The sequence below is a fragment of the Bos javanicus genome, chromosome 8 (assembly GCF_032452875.1).
Source record: "Bos javanicus breed banteng chromosome 8, ARS-OSU_banteng_1.0, whole genome shotgun sequence".
Lineage (NCBI taxonomy): Eukaryota > Metazoa > Chordata > Mammalia > Artiodactyla > Bovidae > Bos > Bos javanicus.
In genome coordinates this window covers 31,729,702-31,752,379 of record NC_083875.1, presented here as the reverse complement: position 1 = coordinate 31,752,379, position 22,678 = coordinate 31,729,702, and the positions used below count along the sequence as shown (strand labels likewise).

At 37.7% G+C, this 22,678-nt stretch overlaps 1 protein-coding gene and 1 long non-coding RNA gene across 15 annotated transcripts in view; both read right to left on the bottom strand.

Moving 5' to 3' along the window:
- Positions 1-1,093: 1,093 nt before the first annotated feature.
- Positions 1,094-8,644, bottom strand: LOC133252592 (uncharacterized). The gene is made up of 2 exons (XR_009737988.1): positions 8,408-8,644; positions 1,094-3,258 (listed from the first exon to the last, which is right to left on the bottom strand). It is a non-coding gene; the product is annotated as an uncharacterized LOC133252592 (long non-coding RNA).
- Positions 8,645-12,089: 3,445 nt separating this feature from the next.
- MPDZ (multiple PDZ domain crumbs cell polarity complex component) overlaps positions 12,090-22,678 on the bottom strand; it is a 175,301-nt gene continuing 164,712 nt past the window's right edge. For 8 of the 14 annotated variants that reach the window (XM_061425279.1, XM_061425282.1, XM_061425285.1 and 5 more), the window contains 7 exons: positions 22,331-22,408; positions 22,046-22,089; positions 21,132-21,254; positions 19,785-19,889; positions 19,127-19,239; positions 18,214-18,337; positions 12,090-16,347 (listed from right to left, as the gene is read on the bottom strand). In XM_061425279.1, the coding sequence (XP_061281263.1) occupies positions 16,201-16,347; positions 18,214-18,337; positions 19,127-19,239; positions 19,785-19,889; positions 21,132-21,254; positions 22,046-22,089; positions 22,331-22,408 (734 nt within the window). In that variant the 3' untranslated portion in view covers positions 12,090-16,200. The remainder of the gene's footprint in view (positions 16,348-18,213; positions 18,338-19,126; positions 19,240-19,784; positions 19,890-21,131; positions 21,255-22,045; positions 22,090-22,330; positions 22,409-22,678) is intronic. The other 6 variants (XM_061425290.1, XM_061425283.1, XM_061425286.1 and 3 more) reach the window with 1 other exon arrangement.

Here is a 22,678-nt window from a genome sequence, read left to right as displayed (position 1 = left end):
TTATACAAAATTTTGAAATGCTAGCCACTCAGGAATTAGAGATACCCTTTGTATGGGGACTTCAATGTTTGCTTGTGAGAAACAGAAGTGCCATGGTCCTTGCTCCCCTCTTACAGAACTTTGTAACTGATAATGATATGCACTCTCCCTAACCAGGGAGGAAGACCTTTCCCTCATGTTGCCAAACCTACCCAAGTCCTTCAGTGCCCCTTCCTCCAGTTCCCCAACCTGGAGTGTCTGTCAGAATCAGGGCACTGCTGGTGGATCCACGCAAACTGTCAATGGGAGACATTCACTCAAGGACAAGAGGGCCCCAAGCGCCCTCCCCTCAGCTTCTGGGTCTTACATCAGGCAATTCTTTCCCCTGCATCCCACTTTAAGGCCTTTAATTCCTTCTATTCCTTCTTCCTCAGCAGCCATATTCTGATATTGTTTGGGGGGATGAAAACACTGTGTATTAAAAACTTAAACTTCTTCCTCCAATACTTTTGTCAGCAGCTACTTTGAGAGTTTGCTTATATTTTACTGTGGGCTGGGGAGGGGGGAAAGTTGTTTGTTTGTTTTTTTAGGAGAGGGAAAGAGAGAAAGATAGGTGAGGGGCAGAAGGAGTGGAGTGAGAACTATGCAGTGCATAGAAAAACAGGTATTCCACAGTTCCAGATACAATCTCACTACATATTTATGCTATATTCACATAAGTCCACCTAACCTTCCCTATACATTCTTCCAAGACAAGATTTCTTTTCTTTCTTCTTTTTATCTTTTTTGCTTGCCATCATTTATGTATGTGCTGAAACCAGATAGATGATTTTGCCAAGAGAGGTGATCAGAGTTATCATTTCCTATGGGCTACTCTGCATTTCCCTCCATGACAGTCAAGGACTTTATGTAGAGTTTCTGAGTTAGCCAGAAGTCCTGGGTCAACCTGCCCCACTTGCCAGACATACGTGGCCATTCTAGCCTGAAGATGGAGCAAAGAAACAGCGCAGCACGTAGTATGGGAAAAAGACTAGGAAATGAACAGGCGAGGGGATGGAATTTGCAATCCTTTCTTTGAGAGTGAAGACTGGAGTAAGATAGAGATCAGTCAAACGATATTTAAGAAAGTTTAATGAGCATAAACCTAAAGCTCCATAAATGAAATAAACACTTCAGTCTCCTTTCAGTTGCATATTTTAGTTGCCAGTCTGTGCTTCTTCCAATACAGCCCATTTATCATTAATTATAGTTCATCCACTGATCATGTTATGAAAATCAGCTTTAGACTTCAAGTCTACCATATAATATGTACTGGCAATCTGAAGAGGGCTGACAGGAAAGCAAAAGTGATTGAGAAGTTGATAAATAAGCTACGGACAGAAAAGACTGAGTTATCAGGGATGGCGCATTTTGCTATCAGAGAGTAAAGACAACGGGACTTCATGCAACTGTCTGATCCCTTAACTTCCACAAACTTCATTTCCTTCCTTTGTCAAAAAGGTGTTGAGAGCACTTCTAGATGAAGTATGACAACAATTCTGAGAATGAGCTGTGGTTCTTCAGTCTTTGTAGTAAAACAATGGGTTGGAACTGGGGTTCTCCCTGACAGTCACAGTCAGATGGCCCTTCCCTTCAGTTTACCTTAGCAATGAGCTCTCTTAGTCTCACTAACCAGAGTCCTTAAGGTTATGACATGTCTCGAGGAAATGTTTGTACGCACTGCTCCTTCTCTCTGTTTTTTTTTTAATCCAAGGCAAAGATTAAAAGATTTCCAGGAATTTAGCTCTTATCTACTTTTTTAAGAGAGGCATCAAATCATCTTTGACAGTTGTGAACAACACTGGAAAGAATAACAAGGACAGAAACAGAGTTGGTATTGCAAAGGAACTGCTACAATGGGGATAAATATTTTCACTAAAAGGAGAGGGCTGTTTGGTGGAGGGAGAAAGGAAGACTGGGGAAGATCCTACAGAGGCTGTCCTGACAGTCACTGAACCGCTAATCAATCATCTATTTCCAGGAAACATTCACTGTCTAAAGAGTTCATGCAGAACACAGGTGGAAAAAAAAAAAATTGGGCCAAAGAGTACTCTGGTTATCAACTCGTACCTCATTTATCAAACATTACATCTATAACTCTAGGTGTTGAGTACTTTGTTAATACTTTGATTATACGTCAAGCCAAATCTATACTCTATAAACTAAAATATCTAGATTATGGCTTTACTTCACTTTTTCATCATGCCACCTCTAAGGATGCTTCTTAAAGGATTTCAGATGGTTCATAGATTAAAGTACAGAGGAAATATTCTCTGCATGGTATCAACTGGTACCACTGGAATAGACTATTCTGATTATCATTAGTACTACCTAAGGTAGAAGTCAAAGAGATAAACAGGGCCTTAGTACCAATATTTATGAAGATTTACTGTTTGTCCAGTAGATGCTGTTCTCAGGTTGACATATTGTGGAAAGTGGGCTTGATTAAATAAGATACATATAATATATTCTTTTTTATAATAAAGACTATCTTGGGGAGTAACTTCAATTGAGTAAGAGGTAACTTTTCTTCAAGGACATTCTGGAAAGGTTAAAACCATTCTGCCAGCTTCTACCTAGATACCAAGCATTCCTATGGAAACCATCCACTAGCCCTAAGTTTCAGCAATGTCTACAGGAACAAAAAGAAGCAGCATTCTGCCCTTCAATCCCTTGAAACCTTGTGTAATTTTCCTACTTCCACAGAGAGTGAAAAACATCCATGATTTATCAAAATTCTCTTCAGTTCAGTTCAGTTCGGTCACTCAGTCATGTCCAACTCTTTGCAACCCTGTGGACTGCAGCATGCCAGGCCTCCCTGTCCATCACCAACTCCAGAAGTTTACTCAGACTCATGTCCATCGAGTCGGTGATGCCATCCAGCCATCTCATCCTCCGTTGTCCCCTTCTCCTCCTGCCCCCAATCCTTCCCAGCATCAGGGTCTTTTCCAGTGAGTCAACTCTTTGCATGAGGTGGCCAAAGTATTGGAGTTTCAGCTTCAGCATCAGTCCTTCCAATGAATACCCAGGACTGATCTCCTTTAGGAGGGACTGGTTAGATCTCCTTGTAGTCCAAGGGACTCTCAAGAGTCTTCTCCAACACCACAGTTCAGAAGCATTAATTCTTCAGCGCTCAGCTTTCTTCACAGTCCAACTCTTGCATCCATACACGACCACTGGAAAAACCATAGCCTTGACTAGACGGACCCTTGTTGGCAAAGTCAAAGTTAAATAAAAAGTCTGAAAAGAGAAAAAAGTTGCAGAAGATGAAAACTAGCATTGGGCCCACTGGTATTATTTTTGGTTTCTTTTACCTTGATCTGGTCAAGTCTGTTCCAAAATGATTCTATCATTTATTTATTTGTAGTTACTAAGTACTTATAAAGGTCTTATCATTTATTTATATGTAGTATGTGAGCTTTTGTAAATTCTGCTTTTTTTCCTCCAAAGTGTAATTGGTCTTGTCTTTTTGTTTTCCATTGACTCTAAGGAAGAAAATATTTAACTTTCATATTCAATAGTAGAAATTTTATAATAGTCTTGGGGCTAAAGATCTTCTCCTTTTCTCTAAATCAACTTTTTCTTTCTTCCTGCCTTCTTTCCCTCACTCACCTCTCTCTACTTTGCTGAGTAACACTCCTGAGCTAATATTATTTCCCTCACCTCTGTATGGGATAACACTTCTAAGAGGGGACTAGAGAAAAGATATTGTATGACAATCCTAGAAAGCATTCATCATAGTCCTCCTTTTAGAAATGAGGACACTGAAGTTCAGAGAAGTCACCTACTGGCACAAGGTCACAGGGCAACTAAAGAGCCTCTCGATAAAGGTGAAAGAGGAGAGAGAAAAAGCTAACTTAGAATTCAACATTCAAAAAACTAAGATCATGGCATCTGGTCCCATCACTTCATGGAAAATAGATGGGGAAACAGTGGAAACAGTGACAGACTTTATTTTCTTGGGCTACAAAATCACTACAGATGGTTACTGAAGCCATGAAATTAAAAGACGCTTGCTCCTTGGAACAAAAGCTGTGACAAACCTAGACAGCATATTAAAAAGCAGAGACATTACAATACCAACAAAGGCTGGTCTAGTCAAAGCTATGGTTTTTCCAGTAGTCATGTACGGATGTGAGAGTTGGACCATAAGGAAGGCTGAGCACTGAAGAACTGATAATTTTGAACTATGATGTTAGAGAAAACTCTTAAGAGTCCCTTGGACTGCAAGGAGATCCAACCAGTCCACCTAAAGGAAATCAGTCCTGAATAGTCATTGGAAGGACTGATGCTGAAGCTGAAGTTCCAATACTTTGGCCACCTGATGCAAAGAACTGACTCATTGGAAAAGACCCTGATGCTGGGAAAGATTGAAAGCAGGAGGAAAAGGGGACAACAGAGAATGAGATGGCTGGATGGCATCACCGACTCAATGGATATAAGTTTGAGCAAGCTCTAGGAGTTGGTGATGGACAGGGAAGCCTGGCGTGCTGCAGTCCATGGGATCACAAAGAGTCGGACATGACTGAGCTACTTAACTGAACTGAATAAAGCCCATAAGGTACAAAAATTAAAGCAACATGATTTAACTATCTGCTGTAAATGGTTATGTTCAAGACACATTAATGGGGGAAAGATCATGCTTGGGAATGAGTGTGGTTTTGCTCTTTAATGGATTTATCATTATTAATTTTTTAAAAATTACATAACACAAATTTTAAATACATATACCACCTAACACTTTTGGAAAAGAGTGGCATATATAAATGTTTCATTCATTAATAAAACATTGTATGAGTAGGAATATTTCTAGAGCTATGTAACAGGAAAATGACAAAATATATTATTTTGACAGGACTGGTCAATTTGATAACTTTTAATCAAAAAAGTCATAAATGTGTGGGTTAGCTAATAGATAACAATGATCTATGCTTTGAGCTATTTCAAATCCTAAAAGATGATGCTGTGAAAGTGCTGCACTCAATATGTCAGCAAATTTGGAAAACTCAGCAGTTGCCACAGGACTGGAAAATGCCGGTTTCATTCCAATCTCTAAGAAAAGCAATGCCAAAGATTGCTCAAACTACCAAATAATTGCACTCATCTCACATGCTACTCAAGTAATGCTCAAAATTCTCCAAGCTATACATGAACCATGAACTTCCAGATGTTCAAGCTAGTTTTAGAAAAGGTAGAGGAACCAGAGATCAAATTGCCAACATCCACCGGATCATCAAAAAATCAAGAGTTCCAGAAAAACATCTATTTCTGCTTTACTGACTACGCCAAAGCCTTTTGACTGTATGGATCACAATAAACTGTGGAAAATTCTGAAACAGATGGAAATACCAGAACACCTGACCTGCCTCTTGAGAAATCTATAGGCAGGTCAGGAAATAACAGTTAGAACTGGACATGGAACAGCAGACTGGTTCCAAAGAGGAAAAGGAGTACATCAAGGCTGTATATTGTCACCCTGCTTATTTAACTTCTATGCAGAGTACATCATGACAAATGCCGGGCTGGAAGAAGCACAAGCTGGAATCAAGATTGCTGGGAGAAATATCAATAACCTCAGATATGCAGATGACACCACCCTTATGGCAGAAAGTGAAGAGGAACTAAAGAGCATCTTGATGAAAGTGAAAGAAGAGAGTGAAAAGGTGGCTTAAAGCTCAACATTCACAAAACTAAGATCATGGCATCTAGTCCCATCACTTCATGGGAAATAAATGGGGAAACAGTGGAAACAGTGTCAGACTTTATTTTGGGGGGCTCCAAAATCACTGCAGATGGTGATTGCTGCCATGAAATTAAAAGATGCTTATTCCTTGGAAGGAAAAGTTATGACCAACCTAGATAGCATATTAAAAAGCAGAGATATTACTTTGCCAACAAGGTCTGTCTAGTCAAGGCTATGGTTTTTCCAGTGGTCATGTGTGGATGTGAGAGTTGGACTGTGAAGAAAGCTGAGCACCGAAGAATTGATGCTTTTGAACTGTGGTATTAGAGAAGACTCTTGAGAGTCTGTTGAACTGCAAGGGGATCCAACCAGTCCCTCCTAAAGGAGATCAGTCCTGGGTGTTTATTGGAAGGACTGATGTTGAAGCTGAAACTCCACTACTTTGGCCACCTGATGTAAAGAGCTGACACATTTGAAAAGATCCTGATGCTGGTGAAGGATTGGGGGCAGGAGGAGAAGGGGATGACAGAGGATGAGATGGTTGGATGGCATCACCAACTCGATGGACATGAGTTTGGGTAAACTCTGGGAGTTGGTGATGGACAGAGAGGCCTGGCATGCTGCGGTTCGTGGGCTTGCAAAGAGTTGGACATGACTGAGCAACTGAACTGATGCTTTGGGACTAAAAACTTTCACATCTATTACCTATTTCGACTTTAAAAACCTTAGTTGGAAGATATTATCCCCATTAAGAAAAATAATTGTCAAAACCTAGTATCTGGCCTTAATAAAGGAAAGACTTATATCTCTAATTTCATTTTTTTCTCCTTCAAGTAGGGAACATTTTCCACAATCCCATTCAAATTCTTTAGCAACTAAACTATCTTCTCTAGTATTTAGAATCCCTGTATGGAAAGTTAAAGCTACTTTAATAATTTTTTCTTGTTTTCACTTGAAAAATAGTTAAGTTTTCTAAGTAATAACATCATCACAAGTGAAAGTTTCTCAGTTGTGTCTGACTCTTTGTGACCCTATGGCCTATACAGTCCATGGAATTCTGCAGTCCAGAATACTAAAGTGAGTAGCCTTTCCCTTCTCCAGGGGATCTTCCCAACCCAGGGATCAAACCCAGATCTCCCACACTGCAGGCAGATTCTTTACCAGCTGAGCTACCAGGGAAGCCCAACATTATCACAAAGTATGAAGAAATATGTGATCCATGGTCATCAGGGAAAACCTACCAACGTTTTTCCACTTTAGGACTTCCATTTCCAACTTTCTCAGGAGCTCATCTACCTGCAAAGGATCACTTCTGCACAGCTGGTGTAAACATATACATTCATTGGGATTTCAGTGCCTTATAAAGGTTTAAGATGATTCTCTGCTCTTAACTGACTTCTAATATTTAAGTAATTGAAAAGCATGATTTCTTTTGTAAATACCCATAAACCATTTTATTAACAAGTGGGGACTGAGAATGCTTTATAGGCTTACCCCTCCCAATGTCCAAACCTAGAAATTAGGCTTGCATGTACTAGTCATCTGCTCTCTAGTACGGAAAAACATCACCCTTCATCACACCTAAAGAAAAGCATGCTGCAGGATCCAAACAGAGGCCCTCACCTCAATCTTTTACAGTATGAACCATCAAGAGGCAGATCATACAACTTGAAGCTGATTTTATAATCAACTGTGATTGTCACTTGGGAGTAGTCCTCTTTAAAACCTAATAATGTTTCCTTAAATCCTTGGGCAGGGGGAGGGGTGGTGGAAGGGAAGGGACTAAAGCATTTAATCACTAGCAGTGCATACAATTTCCACCTTACATTTCCCCAACTTGTTCAGTATCAATCACTTGATAAATAATATCTAAGAAAGGAGGATCTGACAGTCTGATCTCACCAACTTCCTTCTAGATGACTGTTTAGTCTACCAAGCTCATGTCTTCATTCCCTCCCTTCTGAAAAGATTGTACCTAAAAAAGATGAAAATAAAGTTTACTTTTCCTATTAATTGAACACAGAGGACTAGGAGAGATTATGGGGTGATGAATATTGAACAACTTCCCATTTACTTTCAAAATTAGAAACTCTGCTTATTATGCAAGAGATGGGGCTCAGATTGATGATAAAGCCTCTCACTAGGCTTAAATAACTCCCATACCAAAATATCTTATTTAAAATGTTAAGGAGTGACACATTTGCTTCATCAACGAATGAGATTATGTCGTTCTCAGCTCTTCTGTAGTAATTTCTGACTTTGCTTTCCATTCTAACAGAAAGTATGAGGACATTTCTAGGATGAGAAACTAAGAGGACACTTGACAAGTTTATTTCAAAATTGGGATATAATTTAAGACTGGTGACAGCACATTCTACTCTAGATGAGCCCCACAATTTCACTACAGGTATCATAGCAGCCCTGAAGTTATACTAACTTAAGAAATACTAAAAATATATCTATCAATTTACCTAGTGCCACCAGGAGCAGATACATCACCTCATTTGACACTAATGAAGCTGAGAGGAAGACACTATTATTTCCCTTTTACAGTCAAGGAGGCAGAGACTCCAAGAGGTCAACTGCCCTTCAGTCTGGGACCAAGCCAGGAAATGAATCCAGGGCCTTGAGACCCAGAGGCCCACGATGGATTTCAGAGAAATCTAGAGCTCCTTCAGTGTAAGACATTCATCAGCTCTGACTTACATTCATTCAAGGCAGTCAAAGTGGGTGTTGAGACTTGATGACTTTGTTACATGAATACCTGTAACATACAGAAAGGAAAAGCTATAAAAAAATTAACTACTGAATAGGACTAATAGGTACTTAACAATAAATGTAGATGACTGAGTTGAACCTAATTCCCATTTTTTTATCCAAATGCCAAGAAACATTACAAATGTATATTTTAAAATGTATAATTCCTTTACTCATTAGCCCTAAGAACAAAAGATGAAGAAATTACATGCTCCCTAGCCCTGAATTTTTTTTTAAATGAGCCAGCATCCTTATCATAAAATGAACATCTGGCCTTAGATCTATTTTGATAAAAACTGTCTGAAGAAGAGTATTTTACTTGTCATTTTTTAAAATGTAGGCTATATAAATGGGCTTTCCAGGTGGCACTAGTAGTAAAGAACCTGCCTGCCAATACTGGAGTTGTAAGAGACAAGGGTTCAATCCTAGGTCGAGAAGATACCTGCAGGAGGGCATGGCTACCACTCCAATATTCTTGCCTAGAGAAACTGACAGAGGAGCCTGGTGGGCTACAGTCCATAAGTTCACGGAGCTGGACACAAGTAAACTGACTTAGCATGCACACAGGTTACAGACATACATCTAATTATAAGAAAAATAAGGGATGTATATAAGAAGTATCATAAAAGCATTTTAAAAATCATTCATTTATTCATTTGGAACACAACAGTATTTCAAAAGAGAGTTCAGCTTGTTTTATGTGGATAATTACAAGAAAAAATTTTCAAGTGGGTGAGAAAACCAGGGGAGAAAAAAAACTCATTAATTCAATAAATATTTATTAAGCATCAACTCTGTGCCAGTCACTGCTCTAAGCAGTGAAGATGTGTGGTGACCAAACAGACAAGATCACTATTCTGTGTCTTTTACAGTTCGATGATGGCATAGTGAAAGAAAGACAATAAACAAGTCAATTGTTAAAAGGAATGTCAAGTGCTAGGAAGGAAAAAAAGAGTACTGGTGACAAGGAAGGGAGTGGAATAGGACTACTTTTAAAAAGTGAACAAATGAAACCTCTTGAGATCACATTTTTAAAGCCTAATATTTACTTCAATCTAAATCTAACACACACTTGAAAATGTGCACAGATACGAATTCCCAGGTTGATAAGTTACCATGAGTCAAGAGGATTTCTGATGACTTTTGTATTGAAATGGGGATGATAAGCAGGAACAGGACAATGATCTAGGAATGAAGCTATTATAAAAACTCATGCTAAGACTTCTCCTCTGGAAGACAGCACAACTCTCCTAGAAAAAAATAAAAAATAAATAAAAAATCATTCTGAAGCTAAAACTTGGGAAGTTGCACTTTTAAATGCATAGGTATCCAACTGTAACAAAACAAAGCCAGAATTCACATTCCTTGAAGGAAGAAAATACATAAGTTTTATAAAGTTCAGTGACATCTCTGAAATACCGGTAGTAAAAAAAAAAAAAAAAGATTATCTAATTATTACATGTTATCTAGAGTAACTACTTCTTAAACAATTGAGCAAATTTATACATATCTGAGTGATATTTGGCCAGTCTAATTTGTACCTAGGGTAAGCAATCAGATGATTTAGGATTCTATTGTAAATTTATCTTTATAACTAATGTATAGAAAGTAAAAATGTAAACTTAAACTACTTCCTAGCTCGTTTGAGAAAATCTTTTCCTAATGGAACTGACATATATTCTAATATACACAGAAAGGACAAAGACTATGACTCTAAGAATGATTTACTTTAAAAACCAGGCAAATATTTAATCATTTAACTTACAGAATTGCATCAGAGAAGGCAATGGCACCCCACTCCAGTACTCTTGCCTGGAAAATCCCATGGACGGAGGAGCCTGGAAGGCTGCAGTCCATGGGGTTTCTAAGAGTTGGGCATGACAGAGAGACTTCACTTTCACTTTTATGCATTGGAGAAAGAAATGGCAACTCACTCCAGTGTTCTTGCCTGGAGAATCGCAGGGACGGGGGAGCCTGGTGGGCTGCCGTCTATGGGGTCGCACAGAGTCGGACACGACTGAAGCGACTTAGCAACAGCAGCACAGAATTGCATGTTTTCCTCAAAAAAATATATGTTAGGCTATGTTTTTTTATGTATTGTGCTTGCTGTCTTACTCAAATGTGTCTGGAGCCACTGAACGAACATATTTTATACTCAGCTGAGAGATTTTTATCAGTACACTTAAAGGCAGCAGGGTGCATAATTAGGTATGCCTACCATCTGCATCGCCCTCCAGGTGCAGGAGACATTAGCTTTATTTAATATCACAACATTAATTTTACTCCATTAATTTATGTCATTTGTCCTTTATTTCAAACTCAGATTGCCAATACTAAAGCATTGGAGGTGAGGACCCAATTCTGATTTCAGTGAAAGTCTTATACACAAAATCTTAACCTCATTAACTAATACTCTTAAAATAGGAATTGAATGGCTTCCTTTTACATTTTCAAAAGGAATCTACAAACAAAACCATTCAGAGTTTTTTCCAAACAGATAGTATATTGAGAGATCTTTTTTTGTAGGGCATAATGACAAGGCACTAGAAAACTTTAAATCACATTATGAACAAGCTATTTTTCTTTCAGTTCTTTTAAGTCCAGGAGTGTCTCCACTGAGTCATTAACACCATTCTAGTATTTGTAACTCTCCCTCACAGAGCGTAGACTTCAAGTTTTCATCCTTGGTAGGCAATGGTATTTTGACAATTTAATAACATTGCTTTTGCTCATAGTTACCCTAAAATTTACAGCAAATAACATGGTTTTCCACTTAAAGTAGTGAGATACAACTCTGCTGTTAAGCACACTTAAGTTAAATGGGAGTCTATTTTAATGATAAATATTTAGTAATTAATAGCAGAGTTGTCGGAGAAGGCAATGGCACCCCACTCCAGTACTCCTGCTTGGAAAATCTCATGGATGGATGAGCCTGGTGGGCTGCAGTCCATGGGTCGCTGAGGGTTGGACACGACTGAAGTGACTTAGCAGCAGCAGCAGCAGCAGTTGTATGAGGACATGGTAAACACCATGAAGAGTCTATGCAAAACCACTCAAACTGTTTTGTTGTTTAGTTGCTAAGTTGTGTCCTACTCTTTGCGACCCCATGGACTGAGTGCACCAGGTTTCCCTGTCCTTCACTATCTGCCGGGGTTTGCTCAAACTCATGTCCATTGAATTGGTGATGTTATTTTGCATCCAACTTCAGAAGCAAAATGACATGGTTATATAAAAATGAAAACAAATCTATTTAAAGAAAGCTACTGAATTTATATTACTCTATGTCTTTCAGGATATACCACTACAATAAGCATCACATTCCTTGACAGCTTATCATAGGCATGGTTTAAACAGTTATCTAATTTTCCAAAGCAAGGTAAATCTGTTAAGTTTTACTGAATGCATAAAAGACCTTTAGGGAAATGAAATTTAGAGAGTGGAATTTTGAATGCCAAATACTTCAGGGTAGACTCACGTGAAAAATCACAACTTCTAATACATCAATAAGAAAAAAAGAGAAAAAGTAGGTTTTCCAAGGGTAATTGTTTATTTCAGAAAATACACATGTGAGGAGGGGAAGGATGTCGGAAGGAGGGAGAAACGATCACGAAGAATCAGCAAATGACACAACTTTCCAAAAAATGTCCTTTATTAAATGAACAAGTTAAAGCACCCTCTTAGAAGCTGCCTTTTTGATGATGGTTGTAATTTTTTTTGAAACATCAAGAAACATTTTCAGTGAGAGAATTCTGAGGTCATTACCATTGTCTGTCACTGTCTTGAAAGAATTCCTTTGTAGGGCTTATGACTGAACTTACCAGTACTTGAATGCTAAATAAAATTCCTAGAAAAATGATAAAAATTTTTTTCTAATTTACATAAAATGGAGGAACTATATTTTGAAGGCAAAAAGCTGCAAGGTCAATTATACAAAAATCATAGTAACCACATTTGCTTTCCTAGTCTCCACACACTTCATTTAGAAATGTTCCTGCCGCCAACATTTTTTCTTTACTTGAGGTAACAGAGTCCAATCCCGCCGTAAAAATAAAATAACTCCCTTTAGGAAGAGTCAAAGTTAAACATTACTTTTTGGTAGACAAAGTTGAGGAACATCTTTGCACAAATCAAATGCATTCCAGAATACTTGTCACTGACACGAAACAACACACCAGGGCTGCTGAAAGCAGGTGATGATAGTTTTGACATTTCCACACCTAGACCTCAAAAGCTTATTGATTCTCGTCTCCCTGCAGGCATCCTTTCAACTTCTCCACTCACCATAATGGAGATCTGAAGAAAGGCACTAAATCACCGTCTGGCATTCTCAGACAGTAAGCTAGATGGCCAGATCTAAGGCAGCTTGGCACAGTAATCTCAGAGCAGGGAAGAGCTTCCTTTGCTTCTTTGAATCAATCAAAATCTGCTTTATCAAGAGCCTTAAAATGGGAAAAAAAAATCTTTTTCTTGTCTTTCATGAATCTTAATCTTTCATGTTTCCAATTCCATCACTATTCTGATAAATGGGTTCTACTGACTTGCTACACCACACTGCAACATCAGCTGCTATGTATCAGTAGATGTTGAAATTAAACACATCATCATTTTCACCATCATCATCATTCAGAAGATGTCACAAAGAAACCAGAAACGTCTGGCATTCATCGATGTGATTTAATCACACAAGCAAATATACTGAACCTATTACGGGCAAGCCACAATCGTGAGTTGTACATGGTCTTGAGTTGCATTTGGCATTAATACTATAATGTTCAAGTCTTCAAACTGTTTGCTCAAACACTTTCTTCCTTCCCCACGGAGAAATCTTAACGTTTCCAAGAAGGAATAATATAAGAAGCATAAGCCTCTGTCATTCTCCAATGCTGATGTATCTATATTCTTTTCCTCTCAAATCTTCTTTTCCTTCCTTTCTTCCCTCCTTCTCTTCATGTCCACATGCTTCGACTTTGTTAATTAACGGCAGTTCAGGAGGGACGCTTTCCCCTAGTATTCCACACCCCTAAGTGGCATTCCCACTGCTTTGTTTTGAATTCAATATAAAGGCCATAGCTAGCTTAACTAAAACAAGGTAATACCATGAAATTAACCACAACTTATAATTCAATCATCTACATACTGAATAAAAATGTATACAGTCTCTCGTATTTGCCAGGCACAGCAATGGTAGCTAAGAATATAAAAACATCCAAGATACTCTGTTCAGTGTGTCCTAGGGCTTCCGTTGCAAACTACTACACATGAGGTGGTTTAAAACAGCAGGAATTGATTCTCAGTGTTCTGGAGGCCAGATGTCTGAAATTAAGGGACAAGGTGTCTCCGAAGACTCCAGGGAAAAATTCTTCCTAGTCTCATCGAGCTTCTGGTGGCTGCAGATATTTTTTGTTTGTTTTTTGTTCCCTATCTTTACATGGTCTTCTATGTCTTTCTGTCTCTGCCTGGCCTTCTCTTAAGGATTTTGGGCCTACTATAATCCGCATGACTTCATTTTAACTGAACTGACTACATCTACAAATACCCTGTTTCTAAATAAGGTCACATTCTGAGGTTCCTGGGAGACATAATTTTGGGGGCAATGTTACACAGAATAGTACAGTTACCTGTTGGGCTGCTGTCACTGTAGCACTCTCACACACATACTCAAGCCAACATTCATTGGTTAACTTGCCTTCCTAGGGCATGCCACAGAGTGGCCTCCATAAGACCTTTGCTAGTTAAAACATAAAAGTGGGTGGCTCAGCTTCCAGCAGCCAACCATGAGAGGATCCTGACGTGCCTTCATGCTGAAGGGCCATTCCTTGGCGACTAAGAAGTTGACTGTGTCACTGAGATCCTGAAATGTATTTTGCAGCATCAGGTATCTCAGTTTACAAGAGTTAGTTGGGAAGAATATCTCCTGAATTCTTGGAATATGTAGCTCTATCCATTCATTTTGTATATCTAAGAATCACAGAATTTTTATATTTTAGAACTTGACAATAAGATTTGGGATAAAATAACCTATCACTTCACACAGGAGATAAATCAGAGGGAATGCATATGTTCATTAGTTAATTAGGGAAAGAAGTGGCAGAACAAAGGTTCCCCAATTCCTTGTTCAGTGCTCAACTCATATTTCTCATGCTATTAAGAATAATTTTCATTATGACTTTTTCTATCTGAACATGCTTTAATTCTTGATCCCTCTAAAGAACAATTCAAAACATTGCTTCACTCATAGCATTTCAGAAAAGCACATACAGGCACAACACCTCTCTTTCTTCAATACTGTTTTCTTCCTCTATGCAGAGTTTATGAATCTTTAACATAAAAAATCTGGGCATAAAAAACATTGAGCTTTTCATAATGCAGTTGTCCAAAGTTCCTCTAACTGTAACTATGGACACCATATGTTCAGTTAGACATGATAAAAACCAATTTTAAATTGCAAATTTTGAACAATAAAGCTCTTTCCCAGTGAAAAGAACAAAAAATAATATGCCTGCCTTTTTTTTTTTGGTGTACCATGAAACTTATTTATTCACTTCAATTCTGCATTTACACAAAAGTGCTGTAATAAAATATCTGTACACTACTTTTGTTACAAATATAGATAATATTCAAAATGACTTTATATATTCTAATGTAGGAGTTTCACGCTCTAAAATGGGAATGAACACATGATAATTCCTCACCAGTTGTCTCAATAAACAGTTCCATCTGTTTCCCTTATTCTTAAACTATTGTATTACAAGATGTTAATATAAAGCAATGAAATTAAGTTATGTTAATCCCCTTAATTTTTCTATCAATTTACTAATGGCATACAACCAAAATAATTACTAACACATTGCTTTTTTCTCTGTCATTAAGATTAATACTAACTGAAAACCAATTGCACAGCACACAGACACATTTTCAGCAAAGCATCCCTTAATACCAGCACTGACAATTCAGAGACCCTTCCACGCTCCTGCATGGTTAGCATGGAGGCTTTCTAGAGAAACCACAGTCAATACAGGACAAGGCCATCATTTTACTTATAGAAAGGTGACGTAAAATATGAAAATGAACATCAAGATGTGCAATAAATGGTTTCTTTACAAATTTAGGGACATTGATTCCTATTGCTGCTATTTTACTCAATCATGAAGCCCATTTTTGGAGAAAACTATATATGTATATATTAGAGCTAGGAGATGCAATGTTTAATAAGTAATATTTAAAATAATTAAATATTGAAAGAATTTTTAAAGACTTTCAGTACAACTTTTCTTAGTTAGAAGTGGGGAGAGAAGGTAGATTAACAAAATACATTTTTATAAAACTCGAGATTTTCTTCCTTATACTTTCATTTTTCACCTTAATTTCATGAAGCCACTTTTCCTCGGTTAGCTTTTGAGTGACTTTTTCTTTCTCTACTAACCACAGATCACACATTAAAATTTGCCCACCTGATTATAAAATGTCAGGTATCTTCAGGAAGAAAGACCAGCTTTATCTATGCAAACAAAGAGCCCTTCTCTTTGAGTTTGCATCACAAAATATAAAGAGAATGGGAATGTGATGCTAGGGTGTCAGTAAGAAAATCATTTCCATATGACAAAACAAACTTAAATATTATTTTTTTTCCTACAGTATTGAAGAGCCCAGTGAACACAGCCTGGGAAGAATGTGCAGGATCACTCTCTTTATAGTGTGGGATGAGAGGGAGAAGTTGTAGTGGCTCAATTCTGGCAGCAAATTCAGGAGAGAACCATCAAAGTGACAGTGCCTTTTGTCCGCTTAAGGATGGCAACGGCTTCTTCATGGGTTACGCCTTCCAGACTCTGCCCATTGACAGCAATGATCTGATCACCCCTCTTTAGACGGCCATCTTCGGAGGCTGCTCCCTGCAATTATAAAGTGGGCTTATTTACTACTCAAAAAAAAAAAAAAAATGCTGCCTCACAGCTACACAACAGAAAAAGATCCAAACAAGAATGTAAATTGCTCTGCGTGTACACACACATTGCTCTCAATGCTCCACGGGTGCTCCACAGCCATTAAGCAATGATGAACAGACACAAAGGAAGCCTTGCTCCTAAATGGCTTTAGCACTGAGATTCCAATTTGAGGGAGAATTTAGCAGTCAGTAGATTAGTTGGATGGTTTTTTGGCTGTTCAGCACAGCAGTTGGTGGGAACTCAAATTAATAAAGAATATTTGGGAATATGCCTAGTAGGAATGATTTCATAGAATCCAAGATTTTTTTATCCTGTAAAGAAGACCTACAGAAAGAAAACAAAGGATTAGCAGTTTTGTAGGACAAAAGCGGTTTTATAGGACAATGACATGAGGGCCACTGAACCCAAAGTTCTGCAGAAGCACAAAAGCCCACATGTATGTTGACAAGCGCAGGATGAGGCCCAAGCCATGCAAACTCTAATCCTAATTCTTTCTGTGGCTTCAAAAAGGAAGCTTAAGCTGCTTGATTCTTTACTTCCCAAGCGTAGATGGAGTCTTCATATTCCTTATGGGCCCTAAATGATTAAGACTAAACACAGACACTGCTGTTTGTAGAAGAACCCTATCTTAAGGCATACTTACAGTAGGCAATTATGCAATTAAATATAAGATAAAAAATATGGAAAAGTTAATGAGGAATCCATAATGATGAAATTCTTAAAATATGCTCTAACTAGCATGCCTTAAATAAACTGTTCTGAGGCTGAGAAAAAGGATTGCATGACTCTTTTATTTACTGGCAAATGCTATTTGTGTTTTTGGACATACCAATGGCTTTAAAAAAATCTCACAAAATAGGCTTATTGTTAGATTGCTATAGATATAGCACTTTATATTGGTTAAAAAATAATAATAGAATGAAACCTCCATAGGTAAGTACTCAAAAGAATGATACACTAATCTAAAGCCCCTAAATGAAATCTTTTAGTAGATTAAACATATTGTTTCTTTGTGCTGCAAAATTTTGAGAATCTGAATTTTCTCCTGTAGGAAATTTCATCTAATTTTATAGTTCCTAAAAATTGTCTTCACAACAAATTACCAAATAATAATTATATGGGTTTAAATTATTTTAACAGCCTCACTAATGTTTTAATAACTTGTATCCTAAACATTCTTCCCATCCAACAGGATGCTATATGATTATAACTATATATAATGGTTTTCTTTTCTTCACTGAATCCACATACACTGAATACACATAGCTCGTTTGTGGTAGGTGACAGGGCTGCTGGATACGCAAAAAATTTTAGCAGTTATTTTTCTATTCCATTTAATGAAATGAAACTTGCAAAATAAACACATCTTAGCTATTCTGCATATGTATTACATGTACTCTTCTGTGCCTATTTTATATTTCACAATAAAAAATGCAAAAAAAAAGAAATGCCAGAGCTCTTTAACATACGCACATTTAAAATGTCCTATTTTCAAAAGACATTCAACTATATGCATCTTGTTTGCAAAGGAAAACAATCAGGCCTGACTGTCTAACTCAAGTTCATGAATTTTATGTATATTGTTGAGAGCACCCATGGAACTTCAGTTTGAGCCTATATTCCTTTAAACATAACTAAACCTCAAATTGGACAAAAATACTTAATGACCTGTTCCTGTAGGGAGTTGTGCAAGAAAATAATCAAATGTTGACCATTTGGCATTACCTCAGGCCATAAACTAATAAGCCAGCTGCTGACCACTATTAGTGAACATTTTGGGGGGGAAAGGGTAGTTAAAATTTGAAAGCTTACCTTCGCAAACACTGTTTTAACGTAAATGGGTAAGTCTCCATGAGGACTGCCATATCCTCCTACTATACTGAAGCCTAAGCCATCTGGTCCTCGGTCTAGGGTAATAGACTTACACTGAGGAGGCCTACAGTAAAGGCAAGAAAACAAGAGCCATTAGATCTTCTACGTATATCAATGGGTTATCTGACACCCACCTAAAGCTGATATAATTCTCTGTCACCAACAGTGAGAAAACCATGGGTATTCGGGGATGCTTCAACTGTCAGTGTCTGCTGTGCTACATATATTAAATTTACATAATCTAATAAAGTCCTACTTAACTCCCTGATTCTATTACCCATGTATACTACCCTTAACCTAACATATTTATGGCAACTTCTCATTGTACACTGTAGCAGCTCTTTCTTTTTCCAGTTCATTTAAAGTGAGAGGAACAAGCACCGAAGACTAAGATGGAATAAGTCATAAACATCAGTATTCCCAAGCTCAGAGACAAAAATAGATAAACAAAATAAAAGCAGCATCAAATAATTTAAAATTTCTAATATGCTCCTCTCTTCTCTCTATATATTCTAATTCTTTTGTACTCAAGTTTTGGGTAATTGTCAAGTTTTTTTACTCAAAAGTATGATCTATTAAATGATTAGGTAATATAGACATTTTTAAAAGGATAGACTGACCTCAAGACTAAAATGTTCCTTCAAAAAACTCAGGAGATGAAAATGTAGGAAGAGCAGTAGCACACATACATGCCTGTCTGTCATCTACCTACCTACCTGTCTTTGATAAACTAAATCCATACCGAACTTAAAGAGCTTAGACACACCTGGCTTTCAGATTTTATACTTTATCTCCCATCATTTCACCTTGATGTGGCTCATAGGGACATACAAATGATAGTATGTGAGCTCACCCTAAGTCATCCTGAAATATACTACTTGACGTCAGCCCAGTGAAAGAAAGACTAGAACTGGCAGGCTCCTGTTGATGACCTGTGACCACACTCACATCTCCTCCAGCAACCACCTGAACACAGAAGAAATATAAATAGAAAAACACGCTCATGTGGCTAGGAAGACATCAGTACTTCTTCTTCAAAAAGAGCACTGGGATTAAAAATGTGTATTTCATCATTCACTTAATCATTTTTGTTAATATAAATTTCATAAGGTCCAGAGGTATCTTTGACACTAAGGATATTCTACTGATTCCATTCTATCAAGTTCTTGATGCTTTCAAACATGGTATCACATGCAATTGATTTCTAAAGATCTTTAGAATACAAGCCACTCAATCACACCACTGAAAATTTCAGCAATTAATCATATTCTGCCAAGACTGAGAATTTTCCCCCTTAGATATAAAAACTATGAAATAATACATACATTAATAAAAAAATGTGACAGAATGTATTTCCTATGTACTTTCTTGGAACTCTCAATGTAATCATTTCTGTTCAAGGGAAACAGTAAATAAAATACGAGCAGGAAATTTCACTTTATAGTTTTAACATCAAAGCTCATGTGTCCTCAAGCTACTCACAATCGGAAGAGTTGGGATAAAAATCTTACCTGCATTTCAATGGAGCCAGAGGCATTTTTCAGTAAGTTAACTGCCTGGGTGTGAGTCATCCCCTCAGTGGATGTGCCGCAGATAGTGAAAATCCTATCCCCAACCTGTGATGGAGAGAAATAGCCATCTACTACAAAGCCATGGAGAGGGGGACCATTTGCTTCCCCAGCCTCCATGCGACACATATACTGCTAATCAGCACCAGAAATATAACCAAGGAAACCTCCGATTCCTAGCAGCAGCAACCACAGAGAAGCTGCACATAATGGCTATGTTCTATCATCTCTGGGACCAGGGGCAGGGAACCAGACTTCCCTTCTCTGCATTTCTCCCGAAGAACACTGCATCTGTTATCATTTGTGAACAGGAATTCCTCTGGATATTGTTATTATATACACTATCTGTGACTATAAGTCAAGGGTTGGCAAACTGTGGCTGATAGGCCAAGACTGGCCCCCCATTTATTTTGGTAAGTAAAATGTGGTTGTAGGACAGGCACAATTATTTGGCTGCATTCACAGGGTAGAGTTGAGTAACTGCAATACAGACACATTAGCCCTGCAAAGTCTAAAATATTCATCTTTAGAGAAAAGTCCTTTAGAAAAAGTTTTCTAACCCCTGTGTTATCCGTACAATTAGTTCTAAAGTGATAGTCAGAAATTCACATATCAAAGGGAGATTGAACCATTGCTGATTTACATAGCATTTCCAAACAGTGGTCATTGTTTGAGACAATTTTAAGGCATGAGGCCATACAGATTGTACTGTGTAGAGACTGAGTTACTAATGGAATAGTCACATGATTTCAGAACTGGGCAGTTAGCATAAATTCTATCATAGTGCTCTACAAATGAAAAATCCCTCAATATTGAAGCAAGTTTTGTAGTTTCACATTATAAATCACATTTACATCAAACTTCTGCAAAACAGATAAATAAAATAAATGCAACATAAATGATAATTTGAAATTTAATAAAATACCAAAAAGACATGTAAATAAAAAATTTCACTTCAAAAAAATAATCTTACTTCACTCTGCCAATACTTTCTGAGAGTACTTTCTGCTTTCTTTTAACTTCTTCCACAGGATTTCAAGCAAATAAAAATATTAAAAAACAACTACAAATTATCCCATTTCATTTACTGACAAATTGCTTACAACAGCAAATTCTTCTTTTAAAATTTCTTCATTTTTTACTCAAAGCAACCCCTGTTGCAGCCAGATTAGCTGATTTAAAAGCTGATAGAGACACTTCAAACTACTTGCAACAGTTGGCCAGATGCAAAGGGTTTATAAAACCTATTGGCAGATTTGCTAAGGCTACCAGGGACTTTGTAGAACTTACTCTGAGTTTCTGCGTCTGAGCTGCAACTCCATTCGGGTGCATCATTGCAATAAATATAGGAACATCACCCAGTGGACTGCCCACTCCTCCAGCAATGCTGATACCCAATGAGTCAGTGGGCCCCTGCCACAGGACAGACAGAGTATTTTGGTCAAACTGTTATCTTTCATTGGCTTTTGTTCTCTTTGGCACAGAGTTCTATAGTTAATTCTGATCTAGACTTGAGGGAGGAAAAGGATGCCCAAGAAAACTGCATTAATTTATCTGATACAAGTCCTTAATGTGACAGAAAACTAAGCATCTGTTCAGGAGGTAAAAGAAACCACAACAGGCTAAATAAAAATCATGTTACAGGGAATGAGGACAACAGGGACCTGCATTCAAAGCCTCAAACCCACACTAACAAATGCTGGGACCTGGAACAAGTCCACTGCTTTCAATGAGTCTCTAGCTCTTCATGGACAAAATGGAAATAACCGGGCCTCTTACAAAGAGCTGCAGTAACTACTGAATGAAATGGCGATGGTATGAAGTGTCTACAAGCGTGCTCAGCACTTAAATTTGCTTTTCTTTTCTCTGTTGTACATAGCTGTCAGAAGAATCTGTTTCAGAAGAATGGGAAACTTCTTCTGAAAGTCTGAAGAAGGCAAAGGTTTACTGATCCATAAAAGAAGTCAGAGAGGCCCGGCATATTTTGTGTGGGGCTGGGTTGATACCATTTTGGGCAAAAAAGGGTATACCAAAAATGATTTTTCAAACAAGGAAATTCAGCAGAGTCTAGATTGTGCTATTTTCACTGCATGTAATACATATTTTATCAGATGGTCCCATAAAGCAGTGAGGCAGCTAACAGGAAAACATGCAGACGACCTTGGAGCCATCAGCGTGTATACTATTTTCTCTCTCCCCATTACCTTTTTAATTTCAACAGTTCTTAATCCCTGTATTTCAGATGCCACTGTAAATGAAAAAAACAAGAGAAAAATATGATTATTAACACATTTTTAATGTTAACAATAGTTTAAATTTTAGTTGATTCTAAAACTAAATGGGACTAAGTACCTAAGTGAGGTACCCCAATGTTTTTGGAAATAGGGTGTTCAAAGTTACTAGCACACATGATTACATTTGTCTTACAGAGGGGCTCCCAACTGAAAAAATGGCACACCATCCCATATCTTCCTTCTTATTTCACGCACCGCTTATACAACTGCATAATCCACTCTGAATGAGGCAAGGACAGGATGTGTTTTGGACAGAGAGACACATGTGCACAGCTGAGAGGAATAAAGTCATGGAAACATTAACAAGAATCCATGGACTTAAGTGCCTAAACTTCTAGAATATTAGTCACACTGCACACAGAGACTGCCATATGGTTAGTTTCTTCAATTTGAACAACTTTCAACCAATGCTCCAAGCCAAAAAACCCTCTGCATCATGATTTCATGTAATTAAAACACAGGAGGATCATATTCATTTTCTCAATCAACATTTTTGCAATCTTATGAAAAATAGATGGCTTCAACTAATGGCATCTTCTGATT